This window comes from Filicampus tigris, chromosome 8 (assembly GCF_054856515.1).
Source record: "Filicampus tigris isolate MCC_2025a chromosome 8, RoL_Ftig_1.0, whole genome shotgun sequence".
Lineage (NCBI taxonomy): Eukaryota > Metazoa > Chordata > Actinopteri > Syngnathiformes > Syngnathidae > Filicampus > Filicampus tigris.
This window is the reverse complement of record NC_141224.1, coordinates 20497558-20510057: the sequence shown is the minus strand read 5'-3', so window position 1 is coordinate 20510057 and position 12500 is coordinate 20497558. Positions and strand designations below refer to the sequence as shown.

Below are 12500 nucleotides of genomic sequence, written 5' to 3'. Positions count from 1 at the left end.
CCCCCTAGAAAAAAAGAGGTGCTGCAGGGAGCATCAGGCACACAGCAGCGCAGGACTCAGCGACAGAGGCAACATCTCAACCTGAGAGGCACCTACAGACAGACAGACTAGCCGACAGCCGACATCGATTTACCCAACACAAATTCTATCAGTTGAATTTAGACTTGTCGATCAATCGAGTCACTGCACTGAGGACGAGTGCCAGTCGCTATGGGCAGGCAGGGGCATGATTCCTCCGCTCCGGCTGCTGGGATGCGTATACAACGCTCCCAGAGTAAGCTGAGCTTGTCTGCATCGTTTGAAGCGTTGGCAGTCTACTTCCCCTGCATGAACTCCTTTGACGAAGACGATGGAGGTAAGACGACTCGGAGAGATGCTGCGCTTTAGGAGAAGACGCGTGTGCGGTTAGCCGTTGGGCTTTAGTGAACATTGCCAGCATGAAATTGTGTTCATCATTGAGACTATCAGTTTGTAGTGAAACTCGTGGAAAACAACGATTTACTACATGCAATGAGTAGGGATGTAACAATTCACTCAAGCCCCGATTCGATTTTTGATTTTCAGTTCCCGATTTTCGATTCGATTTGAATTTTTTAAAATTGCTACCATGCTTGTCTCTGTGCGCTAGTGTGGTGCTGCAGCCATTCAAAAACGCAATACGCAATTAGGAACGTTAGACGTTGTTGGCAGTAAATGCGTGATTTATTTTATATTTGTTCATTGGGAGTGTGATTGCAAGCAACAATTTGCAAGCTTTTCAATGTTTGTTGTTGTTGTTGTTGTATAGTGCAGCAATATGAGTTGGAGTAGTTTTAATTCTAATAATTCTGAAAGGGAAACTAATGAAGCAGTTGGACAGCAACAAAAAAGGATATCATGGCATTCAGTCTCTGTCACTGTTGATTGATTGTTGATTCAATAAACGCAGACATGACTGTGTTTTCATAAGGGTTGTCACAGTAAGAAATTTACTATTTCTAAATGGCACTCATTGACGACATCCAGTCAGACGTCATTCAGTCTCTTATCACTGTTGCTCCTATTGAAAGTTGCAGCGCGCAGGATGATGAGGCGAGCTGAATCACTGAGATTTCAAGGTTCATTGGATTCACATCTGTTTCCGCACGTGCGTAATACTGTACGACTCTGGGATAATAAGCTCATTCGAGGCTGACGAGATGCCTGGATATTCCTGTACACAAATCAATGCTTGAATACGCTTTACTGCGTGTATAGGTAGTGAACTCTATTACACTGTGTATACCGCACTATTAGCTACATTCGCACAATCCACTATACCCTTATGAAGTCAATGTTCATTTAAAAACATACGGAGGATGGTTCTAACATTTTGCTTGTTTCATGTGGCTAAATTGGCTAACTTAAGCATTAGACACAGCTCTTAGTTTACCCCAGTGCCTTTTAAAACCACTGAAGTATTTACATAGTGTGTGTGTATGCATGCATGTAATATCGGTAACATCGTGATATTGCGATATTGAAATTGTCACGGTATATCGTTGACATCATGTCACGATATTAATAGCGGAAAATCTGTTTAAAAGCCCAAATTGTTTTCCATTGGTGCAGTTCCACCACCCTCTGCTGGTTAGTTTATTAGTGCAGTTTAATTTAATGCCACGTGTGTTTAAGACCCACGCTAATCGCCGACAGGAGCGCATGACTGGCCAAGCCTATTTCTTTGTGAGTGCTGTTATTATGAACAAAAACTGAATATTGTGATGTTTTGTTAATACGAGCTTTTTTTTTTTTTTTTACAATATCGTGAGCTATCGTGATACATCGCCAACCACCCCACAACTTTGTGATAATTATCGTATCGTGAGGTTCATATCGTGATATTATTGTATCGTGACATTTGGATATGGTGACATCCCTAACACACACACACATATATATATATATGTATATATATTTATATATATTTATATATATATATATATATATATATATATATATATATTTATATATATATATATATATTTATACCATACAGACTTAGAGCGCTAAATTTTTAGCTGTATGTCCATCTTAGTTGAGGCACACCTGCACCATCCATGATGCAGGGTATGAGATATGAGCATATGAGAGTTTGCAGGCTGATGGAAGTAGTGAGCTGTCATGTTTGATCAGCCAGACAAGGCAGATGTCGGATATTTATACCTGGAGAAGCTCCAAGATCTTCCGGTGTGACATGAAGCCGCAGTTTTTAAAATTTTTTTTTGATTTTGTTTGTTTAATAATTGGTGGGTTGTTCAAATGAAAAGTGCAGTCTAGCAGATGATACTGTCTGATGTAAGGATGAGTGTGCATTCATGAAGGTGTTTTTGGTGTTTAGTTGTGCATCACTGCAGTATTCAGTGCCCAAAATGACTGAGCGTCTGTCTGACTCCTTTTTTTTTTTTTTTTTCTCTTGTGCTGTCTTTTATTGTGTGCACAGAAGCAGGAGGCAAGAAGTTGCGCAGCACTATCCAGAGGAGCACAGAGACGGGCCTGGCGGTGGAAATGCGGAGCAGGATGACTCGTCAGGCCAGCCGAGAATCCACAGACGGCAGCATGAACAGCTACAGCTCCGAGGGAAAGTAAGCAGACAAAGCTTCGTACTATCGTTCAGTAATTGACATGGATATCCATTGCTTTTGTTTCCATGGTAACAAGTATGTATTTGTGCTCTAGTCTCATCTTCCCTGGGGTGAGGCTGTCCTCAGAAGCCCAGTTTAGTGACTTCCTGGACGGGCTCGGGCCCGCCCAGCTAGTGGGACGACAGACGCTGGCTACGCCGCCAATGGGTAAACACAAGAATCCTCCTTTCCCGGAAGCTTACGAACATTTGGAGGAGCTCTCTGCTCCTGCGGCTTGTACCCGTCTTTTAAATGTCAATCATTATTTAGGCGACATCCAAATCGGCATGGTGGAGAAGAAAGGAGCGCTGGAGGTGGAGGTCATAAGAGCCCGTGGCCTGGTGGGCAAACCGAGTTCCAAGGCACTGCCAGGTAACAACGCGTCACGTTGACAAATAATGACGACAATTTCCTTGGTCTCTCAAAGTGACGCATGTTGTCGGCCCCTTTCCTCGCAGCACCATATGTCAAGGTCTACCTTTTGGAAAACGGAGTGTGCATAGCCAAAAAGAAAACAAAAGTAGCAAGAAAAACCTTGGATCCTCTTTACCAGCAGCAACTGCCGTTTGAGGAGAGCCCCGGAGGGAAAGTTCTCCAGGTGAGGAGAGCAAAAGAGAAAAGCGCAAGTCCTTCCCTAGCCTGAGCTCGTCCCGTGTGTTTGACTCACGTATGTTGCATGGCTTCTTTTTAGGTGATTGTCTGGGGCGACTACGGACGCATGGACCATAAATCCTTCATGGGAGCAGTTCAGATACTGTTAGACGAGCTGGACCTGTCCAACATGGTGATTGGCTGGTTCAAGCTCTTTCCTCCCTCCTCGCTGGTGGACCCCACTCTGGCCCCCCTGACAAGAAGAGCTTCCCAGTCCTCACTGGACAGTTTCTCGCGGTCATAGCAGCGTGCGGACTTGATAGCGTTGTTGTAGCAGCCAGTGTTGCGATGACAGGTCACGCCCCCCGGTTACACTGCATGCTTGATGTTGTGTCTTCTGAGCCTGTTTCTAGGGGTGCAAATGTGATCCTGCGTTTTGAGCAAAAACGTTGCACACGCGGCCAAGCGCATCGCAAGCGCCTGGCGGCCAGGATTGCCGGGCGATGTTGTTCTTGCTGTTGGAAGGAAACTGGAATGAACTCCTTAGCACGAGGAATCGCTCATTTCCAGGTTTTTCGTCCAATTCGAAGCCATGGGGGTCAGTACTGGGAACCGTGAAACGAGTTCTACAGAAACCCTTTTTTCGAATGACAAATAAATGTTTGGCTTTGATTTCCATTTTTTGGGGGTTTGTTTTTATTTGTTTCTTTTTTCCTGTTGTCATTTTTGATGTCTGAAAGGGGTGACGGTGGTTCTTACCACCAGATGCTTGGTCATGCCCCGCCAATAGGCCTAGCTGTATGTAGGTGAGGTTTTCGGAGACCATTACATAGCGTGAGCTCTCGTCCCCGCTTGAATCCTAAAAGAAAATAGCCTGCAGACTGCAGGTCTATGTGCTCAACCAAACTGTGCTGGAAATTCACCAGACAGCAGTAATCCGCGGTAATACTGCAGTGGCTGCAAATCACCAAGAATGAGTAATCCAAACCCCAGTGAAAAGATGTGCAATCTACCATCTTTGTTTCATTCTTTCTCTTTTGATATACAGTATTGTATGAAAAAAAACCTGAGAAAAATATAGTTTCCCTTTTTAGTTAATTTGCATGAATACAAATTTAGCTGAGTACTAAAAAAAAGTTGTTTTTTTTCTTGAGGCTGTAACTTGCAAAAAGATGAAGAAAAAGAAATAAAACAAATCAGCCATTTCCAACAATTTCCTATTATTTTTAAAGATGCATTTCACTAGTGCATGGTTTTCAAGGGGAGTGAATGCAACACCGTGATTAAGAGAAAAGTCATTGTTTATCAGTCTTTAGACCATTCATGAGTCATTAAAATAATGGAAACAAAAGGAACATTTTGGAGTACAGTATTTAACAGAAAATGTTTTATGACAAAAAAAAAAAAGAAGTGATAATGACAATAAATGTAAATGACATTTCATCGTAAAAAGGCTCAGATAACAAATATGTGAAAATTGTACATGTTTCTCTTTTTATTCCTTCTCCCAGGGTACTTCACACTGTTCATTTCTACCAAGGTCCCCTGGTAGTGTCCAGATTTGGTCTGGTCCAGATCTGGTTATCTTACAGTTCTATTTTGTTTTGGTATGCAATTGAGTTCAAATTTGATTTCTTTAACAAGCATGTTGAAAAGGATTCTCTGCAACATGGCTTGGGCACACCTTAAAGTAACTCAGCATGTTTTGATATAAGATGATATTTGGAATTTTTGCAGTTTCTTGTACAGTGCATGTCAACGTCATTCATTTTTCTCCCTCATGTTGAATCCAACGCTCCACGAAATTAGTTTTCAGTCATCCAATGACCAATTATTGACGTTTTTGACAAAACATTCCACTCCCAAGGTCATATTTTCTTTGAGGATATTGAGGAAAAAAAGAGACAAGGAAAATATTTTCTACTTAATGGGGTTGAGAAGTTGTGATTACAAGTGTGTTTTATTTCAGTATTGTTGACAAACATGCAAAAATATTCTGTATTGGTACAGCAAAAGGTCTACATGTAATCAAGAGGCAGCAAACCTGCAAAAAGAAGAGAAGTGTTGCTGGAGTTCAATACAAGCACTGTTTATGAGATGAGCTAATCACAAATTCAAATAATATGGAATATTGCCACAGAAAATGTTTTCTTTTCTTGTTTTAATGAAAATGACATTGATTTTATTATATTTTTGTTAGTTTTCTTCCAGAAGCCAAGACCTGATTATTTTTTATTTTCTATTTTTTGGTAATAATAAAAACGTCTCATGTCTGGGAGGTTAATGAACCGTATAGCTGCAGTATGTTGAATGGAAATGAACTGGGGCATTATTCCTTTTCCACATGGAGATATCAAATTTTAATGTCCAAGGATTTTTTGTCGCTGTAACAAGTCTGCAGTATAACATTTGCTTTTTGATTTCCATTGTACATACATACATAGATGTCAGATTTTAAACAAACACAATACCGTGATGACACTCTTCTGGAGCAGGAAAAATGCCTCACATGATGAAAAAGACATGTTATTTATCCTTTTGAATGCCTTTTGATTTTCTCTTTTTTTTGTGCAATGTGTTAAAGCCAAGGCTATGTCTTGGTTAAGTATGGTTGAGTACAGAGATTTATGTAAGTTATTTTTCAAATTAAAAATAAAAAAATGATATTACACTAATGCTGATTGTTGCGTGATTGTAGTTTTAGCACAAACACAAACAAAGCACGTACAAAGTACTTATCTAAACCGGTTCGTGATGCAAAAAAAAAAAAAAAAGTTGGGGACCACTGGTCCAAAGCAACCATGAAAGGGATTTGACCTATAATAACTTCAAGAACATGTCTATGCTCACGTTCTTGTAATAAGATGAATGGAATGTCTGTTGCAAAAAAGCTGATTCAGTGGTAGCCATCTCACTGGTGAGTTGCCTACGCTGCGACTGACTGATTGCTTCTATTTGATGAAGCAAAGCCCAAAGTGGGGATAAAAAAGTGAGTGTCTGTAAAGACAATAAAAGCATTTTAATTCGTGCATGCAGAATTGTATAGACTATACTGTGCGTATGTGGCGCATGGACATGTCACCAGAGACATACCCCAAATTGAGAAATTCGGTAAAGTAGCCACAATTCACAAAAACAGTTGGGCAGGGCACTCACAGACACGGTTTCAAAAATAAGCAGATTTACCGTATGTGTTTTAGACTTGACACTTGTTAGGTTGGCAGGCATTACATGGCCACAACTATTAGTACACAAGGAATTAAAAAGTACATTTTCGTACTTGTGGTTTGTGTTCGTGTTTATTAGAAATATATGAATTGTTTGGTATGGCTTCTTTTTTTTTATCTTAAAAGCATAATGCTGCTGATTCTTGTATTATATATAGCTTCAAATTAAAATATTTGAAGAGGAGCAAGCAGGAGTCACATTTTTATTGTTACTGCCGCCAGCTAAGAAGGCTCAAGTGACTTCAAATAACTTTAAAGGCCTTTGGTGTACATACGGCAAATATACAAAGGTTGACCTGACGTTTCTCATAATGGACTGCTAATACTACTACCACTATGGACTACTCACATGGCTAGCCTCATGTCATTCAGACCTAATGCCCAGCTTTGGGGAGCTCCTGTAGTAAATTTGTTGTCCAAGAAGCCAAGACAATGTCAGATTGGAGACATTAGAGAAAATAATTATTCCGAAATAATTGCTCAGTGTTTGAAAAGCCACAGAACACACTGTAAATCTGTCCACTTCATGTTCCATCCACTTCCCCAAGAAGTTAGCAGAGTTAAATAGTATGACTTGTAACCTGCTGGCAAGATTGTTGCATTCCTCAGCATCAGCCTTCTGCAAAAAGTCTCCTAAATCTCAGATGGAATTGAGTCTTTTGAATTCTGTCGTGCACGTGAGCAGGCACCGCTGGATTAAAGATCTCAAAGTAGTTTAATATCTCTCAAGGACGCAGCGCTCCCATCTGTTTCTCTACAAGTAGTTTTGGCTGCCTTCTATTTCACGTGTCATTTGTGCTGTGAGCCATTGGCGATCATTACCAACTATTTCTTAGCCTCTTTATGCGCATACAACACGGCATGGAAAAGTATTTAAAGTCTAAGTGCGTGTGATATACAATATATATACTAGTAATAGTAATACCATTGCTTCTGCTTAATTTATATTTGGAGAACTGCTTAGGTTTGGTTAAAATACACTTTTCTTATTAGTTTATGATATTAGAAATTTACTACGATCGATTACTGTTCAAATCAATTTCGTGCCCTGGGACTTTGTGTTTTTATCCTCGGTGATGCCTGACTGAGCGACGGTAAGTTTTATTGTGCGGTCTTCTGTGCTTCATTGAAAAAAAATCCTTCAATCAGTCAATCAATTAATCACTCAATCATCCTGACTTTCAAAGAATACACACCTTTCTAGAACAAAACTGGCCAAATGTCATTCCACACCCGTCCAAACACCCACATCAACCTCATCCATGATGCTTCCTCCTTTTTGGTTTGACAAATAAATGACTGTACAGTACTGTGACGAATGACTGTGGTTTGTAGCCACATCCTGTTCCAGCATTATTTAAGGCGACGACAAACAACACACATAATAATAGACGCACGGGTCCACGTCTCAGGGTTGTACTTCAGAAACAACCTAATACACAGCATAGCCATTTGATGAATCTCACCGCAGAGCGCTTCTTTGTTAGAATTTGTAGGACTGTGGACAATGACCATCAAGGGCTTGATTGGCATGAGGATTTTGGCTGTGGATGTTTTCACCAGCAGTAACAGAGAGGGCTTCAGGAGAACCACCGTCCTCTTGCTCATGTGTGTCTTCCCGAGTCTCCTCCTCAGTGCCTTACTACTCCTGTACCTGCTCTATAATCTACCTTGCGACCCGGCAGCGTCCGGGGGGATTGCCGCCCTCCACGGGGTGCTGTTGACTCTTGCCCTCTTCCTGTCCCAGAGAGTACGATGCTTGTTCACGCTATTTGTCATATCTCTTTTCACCAAGAAGAGTCGCAGTCTGCTGCTAACCGCTGGGACAAGTGTAGTTGTCTTTGGCAACATTCGCAACACTTTGGAGAACCTCACAGGTTTGGTCCGGAGCATGATTTGTAACCTGAAGGCCAAGAAAGCATCAGTCATCGCTCCCTTCAGGAACTATGTGGACATGTTGAAATGGCTGGCTGACGTTTTGCAAGGGGTGACGGATCTCGGGGTGGTCAAGTTGGACTCCCAGCTCAAGATTTCCCCCCAAGTGGACTTGGAAAATTTTCGGGAGAGACTCACCCAAGCGGAATTGAAGCTTAATCAAAGTGTCAAATATGCAGTGAGCTTTATAAACACGGTCTCCTCTGTGAAGGAATGCGTTTATCCTATCATCAGCGTCTTGATGCTCATGATCTTTATAACCTTGCATGCAAGAAATTACCGCAGTGACATGAAGTACAAAAACAATTTCATCAGCAACAAATTCATTGATTTCGACAAGAAGCAGAAGGAGGAAGGAAAGCAACACGTGCTTCCTCTCACGTCAGAGGAGGAGAAGCTTTACCCGTCCCTCCCTTCCCTCCGTCCCACCGTCAAGGAGGGAAAAGCTCTGCTAAAATTTGGCATTCCGGTCGTCTCCCATTTAGTTGTTTGGGTTGTATTTATAACTGTGGATGCCTTGTTGTACTGTTTTGTTGCTATTATAACAACCAAGTTATCAGAGATGGAACCATTCCACGTCCCTCTGTTAATGAGCCTCAAAGTAAGTCATTTAATTAAACTATGAGTCAAAAGTTACAACGTTATATGTATTAAACATTGGCATATCACTTAATTACATACTTGCACACAGTACGCCACTATTTCACTCATTCATTTTTATAATTAGGTTTCATAAGTTAAGCGGATTGTCATCAGTTGTTTCCTCATAGTGATGCATTTGAAAACCCACTCAGCTAACCAAACATGCTTTAATGCCTTATGATGCAATAACAATTGTGTAATTTCCCTCAGACAGCCAAATAAATAAGAATAAATTATATCAATTTAGTTACCTGTGAAGATTAAATAATTAAAAGTGACTTGCTTTTTCCAGGGGATTGCAACCTTAATCGGTGTACAGTTGGCTGAGGAGAACCACCAAAAGGACTTTTCTTATTCTGTGACGCTGTTTGAGAAGCAGTGCCTCCCCAAACCCAAACTGCTGCTCAACAACTCTGTGGTCCCACTGTCTGCCATCCTGCTGACCTTGCTTGTTATGGCCCCAGTGGCAGCCAAATTGGTCCAGATTAGGCTCATGGTGTGTGAGAGATTCTACTGCACTGCCGCAGAGGAGAGGATCAAGTACCTGCATGGCAAAATTCTGAGGAAGAGGTTGAAAAGGAGGCGAGAGAAAGAAAGCAGCAGCAGTTTTACATCACTCATCACGAAGGTAGGAGTCACAAAATAATGCGTAACTGAGGGGGGAAAATCCTGAGGTCAGATGATAATCTCTTTCTTTTTTTTGTCTTCACATACCAGCCACATTTCTGGTGTCCATTGCTTTTCCCAGAAGAAGGCAACGTTGTGTGAGGAAAGTTTTCCTCATAAACATACACACAGTGACTGACATTAAAATGTATGTGTGTGCGACATATATATATATATATATATATACATACATAATATATATATATATATATATGGTATGATTAATGAAATGTCATATATTTGTATATATATATATATATATATATATATATATATATATATGTGTATATGTATATATATAAATATATATATATAAATATTTGTGTTGAACAACTTGTTATATATAAATATGTTTCTGTTGTGTTGAACAACTTGTTTGTGTTGAACAACTTGGTGTACCTATGCAGTGTATATAAAAAGTCTACATACTGCTATTAAAAAAAACAAAAACATTTTCATCAAATCATACCAAGGTAAATCTTTTCAAATTTTCCCAATTAATGTGGCCTATAACCTGTACAACTCAATGGATTTTTAAAAAAACGATGGAGATAATGATAAAGTTGTACACTCATTTATAAGTGGGATGTGAGCATGCTCAGGATGAACTTCAAGCAGCCAAACTCATGTTAACTGGGAGTCAGCACATTTAAATTGCCTCTGATGAAGACAATAGTGTTAGCAAAAAAGCTTCAGGCTTTTGCTAGAAAGGAAAAATATCAGGAAAATCCTATTAGAACATCTAAAAAAAAACAATAAGGTCAATCAGAGGCACTTGACATGTTGGTAGATGTGTGCTTGGTTAATTCAGAACACAGCCACGTGATAGTTACAAGATTGTGCGCGCACTTAAGCAGCAACGTTACTGTACAGTTGTTTGTTTTTATTCTTAAACTTTTTTTACTCTTAAAAAGATCAACGCATTTTCTTCATTTGAATTGTACAGGTTACAGGGCACATTAATGGCGGAAAACATTTTTTTAAATATATACTTTATATCCCAAAAACCTGACATTTGAACAGGCGCGTGTAGACATTTTAAATCCACTATACATATCTGATGCTTAGTCATAACATACAGTAGCAATACAAAATATGTGAAGCTTTTGGAATTACCTGTATACATTAGTCATGCTCCTACATTATGTATGCTAGGTGGTGGTATACATTGTGGTCATCTATGACTATGCATTCCGAGTTTCTAGCCAAAAACATGACTGCTTCTTTAATTGATTTAACTTATTACCTTTCTGGACTACAAACATCTAAACAGTTTACAGGAGAAAGATGCTCTCACTAATAAAAACTGACAAGAACATAAATTGATACGTTAGCGTAACTGCCCTGTGTGTTTCTTACATAAGCAGTTTCCTTGAGACTCTTCTTATATCAAAAGCGCAAAGCTTTTTAATAAGCCAAAACAGAGAAAACCTGCGTGTTTGTGTGTGTGTGTGTGTGTGTTTGCATAGACAGGGACTGTGTACTTCCATTATCCAAGACAGATGTCCCTTGCATGTGCAGTGAACGGCGCTACAGCACAACCCTCATTTCACTTGCACAGTACTGTCACTATGCATTGACATCATCCAGGTGTGTCATACAGCAGGGACACTTGTAGCTTTGCATTCTTTGTATGACTGATAATCGAGCATTTTTGCTTTGTATTTGACTTTCATAGTACCAATTTATCAACATTTATTGGTTGCAATCTGTACTTTTGGTCATTTCAATTATTTGCTACTTTATAATTTGATGAATTCTTGGAATTCTTTGATGAATGAATGTTTTCATTTGATTTACTGAATGCATTAAACTGTAAACAGGACCTAAGTGGAGAATGATTTCCAAAATGTTGTTACAGGCATAGTCTGGGGCAGCTAAGTGGCGTGTGACGTGTGCCGGTGGCGGGAGAAAACCCGTAAGGGAAGTGATGGTGTAGGAGGGAAAAAGAAGGAGATCAAAAATAAATAGAACCCAGATTTCTAAGCTACTTGACGCCTCGTTGTCTTTGTCCACCACGCTGACTGCAGTTAGTTCGCCCCTTACCACGGTTTGGGGCTGATACGACTGACTCAACCCTGATCACGGAAGGTAACAATGTCATTAAGACAGAAGTCAACCCAAAACATATTTTTTTCCTGGATATGTTCTATGCAGGCCCACGAGTTGAAACATGGCATTCTGATTAATATTGCATTTGTGGAATATGAGTTAACAGCAAAATCCACCCCTTTTTAGCCATCTCAGGGGGCGGCCATTTTGTCACTTATGTCAACTGAAGAGGACATTGAAGTTGCTCAGGGCTCAGATAACGACCAATCATGGCTCAGCTTCAGAAAACAGGTGAGCCGTGATTGGTCGTTACCTGAGCCTTGGGTAGTTGTGTTGTCATTTTCAGTCAACAGAAGTGGCAAAATGGCCGCCCCCAGAGATGTCTAAGAACAGGTGGATTATCTCTTATTCCACTAACACAATATTTATCAGAATGCCTTGTTTCAACTAGCGGGCTTGCATAGAACATATTCTTGAAAAAAATATGTTTGGGTTGACTTCCGCTTTAGAACAAAAAGCAAGTAGTGGGTGGTGGTGGCCCATGTCTTTTTCACAGTGCTGCAGTACTGATTGATTGATTGAACATATAAACACATATCAAAGATATAAAAACACAAATGAAAGCAAAGATATGTATATATTATGTCTTAGTTCAGCAGTTTATGTGTTCAAAAGGAGTAGGAAGAAGTAGTAAAATTATCCAGTCCTACCCCTTGTTCTCTATAAATTGTTAGTCATATCATGT

The 12500-nt window shown here is 40.0% G+C and overlaps 2 protein-coding genes across 29 annotated transcripts in view; both read left to right on the top strand.

Moving 5' to 3' along the window:
• The window catches only part of rims2a (regulating synaptic membrane exocytosis 2a), a 146446-nt gene extending 140538 nt beyond the window's left edge, over nt 1-5908 (top strand). For 27 of the 28 annotated variants that reach the window (XM_086039304.1, XM_086039293.1, XM_086039291.1 and 24 more), the window contains 5 exons: nt 2462-2603; nt 2698-2810; nt 2913-3014; nt 3101-3240; nt 3334-5908. In XM_086039304.1, the coding sequence (XP_085895430.1) occupies nt 2462-2603; nt 2698-2810; nt 2913-3014; nt 3101-3240; nt 3334-3537 (701 nt within the window). In that variant the 3' untranslated portion in view covers nt 3538-5908. Of the gene's footprint in view, nt 356-2461; nt 2604-2697; nt 2811-2912; nt 3015-3100; nt 3241-3333 lie in introns of all 28 variants that reach the window. The other variant, XM_086039303.1, reaches the window with a different exon arrangement.
• A 1996-nt stretch (nt 5909-7904) lies between these two features.
• Nucleotides 7905-9805, top strand: dcstamp (dendrocyte expressed seven transmembrane protein). Its single transcript, XM_086037799.1, has 3 exons — nt 7905-8996; nt 9330-9665; nt 9755-9805. Exons 1-3 carry the CDS (start codon nt 7968-7970, stop codon nt 9803-9805), a joined length of 1416 nt encoding a protein of 471 aa, XP_085893925.1. The 5' UTR covers nt 7905-7967.
• The last annotated feature ends 2695 nt before the right edge of the window (nt 9806-12500 follow it).